General features: G+C 35.0%; 1 protein-coding gene and 1 long non-coding RNA gene across 2 annotated transcripts; both read left to right on the plus strand.

The window, feature by feature from the left end:
- Window positions 1–868: 868 nt before the first annotated feature.
- Window positions 869–1,730, plus strand: LOC145570017 (uncharacterized). Its single transcript, XR_014096370.1, has 2 exons — window positions 869–1,007; window positions 1,470–1,730. It is a non-coding gene; the product is annotated as an uncharacterized LOC145570017 (long non-coding RNA).
- A 300-nt stretch (window positions 1,731–2,030) lies between these two features.
- LOC145570016 (pentatricopeptide repeat-containing protein At1g07590, mitochondrial-like) lies at window positions 2,031–5,691 on the plus strand. Its single transcript, XM_081628998.1, has 2 exons — window positions 2,031–3,066; window positions 4,148–5,691. The coding sequence occupies exons 1-2, from the start codon at window positions 2,731–2,733 to the stop codon at window positions 5,396–5,398; spliced, it is 1,587 nt and encodes a 528-aa protein (XP_081485124.1). The 5' UTR covers window positions 2,031–2,730; the 3' UTR covers window positions 5,399–5,691.
- Window positions 5,692–5,960: the final 269 nt, after the last annotated feature.

Below are 5,960 nucleotides of genomic sequence, written 5' to 3' on the forward strand. Positions count from 1 at the left end.
TGACTTTGATTATTTTAAAAGCAGCATCACCTGATATTATATTCTTGTAATTGAATTTATCAACCTGGATATTACTTCTGTGGGATACTTAACTTATTTAATTCATAATAATTGTGCAGCTCTGGTGCAAAAGATTCTGGTTGTGTTAGAGTTAAATCTAGAGGTTTCTAGATTTGTAAAGAACATACAAAACTTGTAGCCAGAGTCAATTGCTTCAGATTATAAGTTTAAATTTTTTGATTGCTTTTCACAAGTCATTTAAACATCTAAATATTCAATGTTTATTATAATGAAAACATATGGGACCACTTTGTTAAAACTTACAAGCTTCTGGATACTATAGATTTACCTATGACTAGAAAAATGAAAGTGCTGGTGAATTTGATGAGATTGAAGGACTGAGAAGTAGAAAGTTAGCTGCAAATGACTGATGTGCACTACTTCAGACTTATCTGCCTTTTAGCTGAGGGTTATATGTGGGTAAAACAAGAAGCTAGGAGTATATATATTTTGATCCGTATTTGATTGTTACATTGACAATGTAATTTGAACTAGTAATGTGACAACAAAAGGATCCAGTCTTAGGTTGTATGACGGAAAAAGAAACATACATATATAGTAAGAAATGTGTAAGACAGATTAATCTGTTAGAATCTTTTTAGCTCTGCCGACCATTTCTTCCCCTACGTTTGTAAAATATTTTAAGACTTACCCTTCATTACTAGTGTGACATTGATGTGTGAAAGGTGACATCTTGGGGTCAGTTGACCTTTTGAAAGGCCAGGATTCTTAGACGTGTATGATTGAAACTATCCTATGTTGCCTCCTACTTTCTATATATAGTTGTCAATATTCATCATTCTGAATCACCAACAAACTGCATTGCTCTCATATCAATCTTTTGCAACATCTCTTCCCAATTGTAATCAGCAATCTCCAAGAAAGAAAATGGCCCGAAACTGTGGATGTGGTGACAACTGCAGCTGTGACGACTGCAACTGCAACAGGTATATTCCCTTTCTTTATTATTGGAGTCTGAAGACTCTGAACATTCATGCTAAAAACTTTCAAGTATTAGTAACTACTCATGATCATTGTACACCTAGGCCTTTAACTTAATTGCTTTGTAGGCTAACATGAGTTAATACTCATGTTGATTTTGCATTAAAGGATGAGCAAATATTGGTAAGCTCGATGGAATGCTGCACAAAGTCTGACCTGGTTTAATTGGCCTGGCCGGGTTTGGACAGTAGATCTCTGGCCTGAACTCCATTGGTCAGACTGTTTGTGTGTGCTGCTTCCTAGCCAGCAATTACTGATTAGCTCTAGCTTGTTGAAATACTTGTCATGTATCTTGATTGGCTACTCAATTTAGGTCGTGTATAATGATGTTCTTCTAAGAAAATTGAATGTCTAAGAAACAAAATTTGTTTGCGTGAATAATATGCTGATTCGTACTCATTTTGCAGGATGTACGGAAGGACTGAGTGTGGCTGTGGAGACGACTGCAGCTGTGACCCATGCAACTGCGATTAAACTCGCCTGCCATCCTGTGTTATGGATACGTGTGATTTGCTTACTTGTCAAAAAGATTGTGCTGTGAACTGAATAAATGGGCCATGGCATCATCAGATGCAGTGTATAACTAGATCTTGTGATGTTTCATGGTCCATGGATTTCTTATTGTGTGTAATACTGATTGCTGAATTAAAAGAAATATCTAATTTGAATTTGTATTTTGCCTGTTCTGTTTCATAAACTATTGACCTGCATTTATAAAAACTTCTACTGTTTGTGTGATCTTCCTTCTAGTCTTTATAAAAGCTTGAACATTGGTCCAACAGGTGATTTTGTAGCCAAGAGACAATTTCAATGAAGCTATATCCATATTTTATGCTCAGAACATTTGACTATTTCACATCATTCATGTTTGCCACCAAAAATCATTAGAGCAACCTTAACCATGAATAAATAAAATTGTTTGGGTTACTATTTGAATAAAATAATGTAAAAAAAATTAGGTGATGGTGAATAGTGGGATGAACAAGTATGAATGGTTTGGTTTTCCAAACCATTTATGAAAATTGTTTGTCCATCCATGAGATTATAATATTATTATTTATGTATGTATTTTAATTTTTAATTAAAGATAAATTGAGGTGTGGTAGGTGAATAGTAACATGAACACTTTTTTTTTTATTCATGGTTAAGAGGAGGATTTTGGAAATTATTTGTTTGATTTATGTATATGAGAGAGAAAATATTTTTTTAATGAATAGTAATATAAACAATTTTTTTTTTTTTTTTTTTTTTTTTTTTTTTTTTTTTTTTTTTTTTGTTCTTGAATAAGGATGCTCTTAGAATTGACTAAAAAATTTGGGGGCTACCAAAAACATAATTGAATAAAAAGAAATAATATAATAAATTAGTTATATAATGGATAAAGGCTAACCACTCTTAGCTTTGGTGAATACAATTGTTTATGCCAAGACTTGTACAAAAATAAAGTCAATAATTTCACCATATTTAGTTAAACATAGCAACAAACAAGGTGGTTACATATTGGTAAGCAGAGTTTGAAGGAGTGAAAGTTTCTTTTTCACGTATACTTCTCGCAACTTAAGCTCAAAAAGAAAGAAGGCTAAAAACACGTTAAACAAGGCATTAAATTTCTGTAGAAATCCTGAAACACCTCTCCAATGAACTGGGTTGGTCTTACATCTAACGAATATGAGAGTAATCGCCCTTGCTTTAGGGCGTTCGCTCACTGCGGCATTTCATCGAACAGGTGGTGTGCCTCTGAAAACGAGCAACAAATTAGCCCCATTTACATTCTGTACTCGAACAATCAGTGAGCAATCTGAATTGGATTTGAAGAATTCGAGCTCTAATGGCGAAGAAGCACCCAAGATGTTGTCTTTAAGAATAGAGAGGCTTCCAAGAGGAGAATCAATTGGGTATGTATTTCAGAAATGGATGGGTGAAGGTTTTCCTGTTCATAGGGGTGATATTTTTCATGCCATTAATCGTTTGAGGAAGCTCCGGTTGCATAAACGCGCTCTTGAGGTCTCTTCTCTCTTTCCCTCTTGCTTAATTTTATTGGGTTTATACCTTGCATTATTATTATTATGTAATATTCATTGTTGAAATTGGTTGAACTTTAGTTATTGAACTTGCTTAAATTTGCTTAATTTTATTGAGTTTATATCTTGTATTATAATATTTGTTATTCATTGAACTTCAGTTATTGAACTTGCCTAAATTTGCTTGGAAAGAGGTTTCCTTTATAGATGCTCAGATATTAGCATTGATTGAATGATAGCCGCCTTCGGTGCAGACCATAGAACTGGGTATTTTGATTGTGTTATTGAAATAACCATTGGTAATCTTACTTCTTAGTAAAAAGTAAGGAGTGAATGAGTGATAGGCTGCAGTATATTCAGCCCAGAACCAAATAGATTATCTATTCATGTCTAAGATAACCATCAACCTCTTTAAGGCTTGAAATTATTCTTAAGGAGCTGAATCTGGATATGTTCTTTAATGTAGAAACTACTTTATGCTACACTTAGATGGCGAAGTTGCAATTGCAAAAGGCGTTGGAAAGGGTCTTGATAACTGAAAGGTTAATTAGAATTCAAAAGTTCATTGGCTAAATTATGGGATGCTACTTCTGCTTTCTTTTATCATCATCTAGAATTGAGAAAAGATCATATGGCTGACTTCATGTTGTTGCTGTAAAAATTAAGGACATCTGACTAACCATTTCAATCATACTACATCAGGATTGAATGCAATCACCCATCCTTAAGTATGATATATGCTGAGACATCAAGAATGTACAAAAGAAGGGTAATTTTGGCTGTTTACCTCTTTTCTGAACTGCTTTTCAACATAAACCTGGCCCTAGGAGTATGATACTGCATGCATTTTCACCTAGTTAATGATTTCTGTGTGTTTGATTATTCCTTCTAATTTGTAGAACTTTCAAACAAATTGTAGATGTAGCTTCTGCCAACTGACATTGATGTGAGTTTTCTTACAGAGTATGATTTTGATAACTGCTGGTGATTAGTTGAATAGAAACAAAGTTTAGAAGTACCTTCTGCCGAATGTCATTAATGTAAGTTTTCTTATGGTTTGACAGGTAATGGAGTGGGTGATTAGAGAGAAGCCATATAGGCCAAAGGAATTGGATTATTCATATCTGCTGGAATTTACCATTAAACTTCACGGTATATCTCATGGTGAGAGACTGTTTACTAATATTCCTGTTGAATTCCAGAATGATTTGCTCTACAACAATCTTGTGATTGCATGCTTGGATAAAGGAGTGGTCAGGCTTTCTTTAGAGTACATGAAAAAAATGAGAGAATTAGGACATCCTATCTCTCACTTGATCTTCAACCGTCTCATTATTCTTCACTCCTCTCCTAGGCGTAGGAAAATGATCCCCAAAATCCTTGCTCAAATGAGGGCAGATAAGGTTTCCCCTCATGTCTCAACTTTCAACATTCTCTTGAAGATTGAAGCTAATGATCATAACATAGAAGGACTAATGAAAGTTTTTGGGGATATGAAGCGGGCGAACATTGAACCAAATGAAGTTACATATTGCATTCTAGCGACTGCACATGCAGTTGCAAGGTTGTACTGTGGATGTGAGACATATGTAGAGGCTGTCGAGAAGTCGAAAACAGGCAATAATTGGTCAACATTCGATGTCCTCATCATTTTGTATGGATACATGGGGAAGGCAAAGGAGATTGATCGGATCTGGCGCATTGTGCAAGGTCTCCCTCATGTTAGGTCAAAGAGCTTTTTGCTGGCAATAGAGGCATTTGGTAGGATTGGACAGCTGAATCGTGCTGAGGAACTTTGGGAAGATATAAAGTCGCGGGAGGTTATGAAATCAACCGAACATTATAACTCCATGGTATCTGTTTATGGCCAGAATGGATTTATTGATAAGGTTTCGGGTCTTTTTAAAGAGATGAAGACGAATGGATGCAAACCTAATGCCATAACCTATAGACATCTTACTTTGGGCTGCTTAAAAGCTGGATTGACCAAGGAAGCATTGAAAACAATAGAAATGGGCTCGAAGCAATTCACCAGTAGCAAGGTGAAAAAATCAACCCCATGGCTGGAGACTACCTTGTCCATTCTTGAGATGTTTGCCGAGAACGGAGATGTGGAGACTGCTGAGAATTTGTTTGAAGAGCTTAAGCAAGCAAACTATACTAGGTATACATTTGTGTACAACAGCTTAATAAAAGCTTATGTTCGTGCTAAGGTCTACAATCCCAACCTTTTAAGAAGAATGATTCTCGGTGGGGCTAGGCCAGATGCTGAGACCTACAGCTTGATTAAGCTTGTCGAACAGTTTAGGACTTGAGTGGAAACTGCATCCTTTGCTTGGTTGTAGAGTAAAAAACCACAACAATAAACTCTAATCATATATTGGAATTATGCAGTACAATCAAATGGACGAGGGGCTGGTGGATATTTGAGTGATCTGGCCGATAGAAGATGACATCTTTGATCTTTAATTTCAGGTCTGTCCTAATTTCTTGAATCTTTAGGTTTGCACTTGTGAAGAAATTTTTATCACAGGTTAAAGAATATTTGAAAAGGTGAATCTTTAAGACTTCTCAGCTTAATTCACTAATTAAACAGTCAAATCATTGTAGTTGAATTCCTTCTAGGTTTTGTATTTTCCATCCTATTCAAACTAATTTTGGAATGCTAGTGGATATTGAATTGTTATTATTATTATTGTTATTCTTTGCATTTGAATGATGGGTGTGGTATTTAGTGAACTTTTGTGCCTTCAACATTTTATTTGAATGATGGGTGTAGTATATAGGGTTTAGGGTTTAGACTTTAGGCCTTAAGTATCAAGGAAATTTTGATAATAGATAAATTTTATAAAATGTGAGAAAATACCTTGTTTAGAA

The sequence above is a fragment of the Chenopodium album genome, chromosome 12, assembly GCF_948465745.1.
Source record: "Chenopodium album chromosome 12, dcCheAlbu1.1, whole genome shotgun sequence".
In the NCBI taxonomy this organism is placed as follows: Eukaryota; Viridiplantae; Streptophyta; class Magnoliopsida; order Caryophyllales; family Amaranthaceae; genus Chenopodium; species Chenopodium album.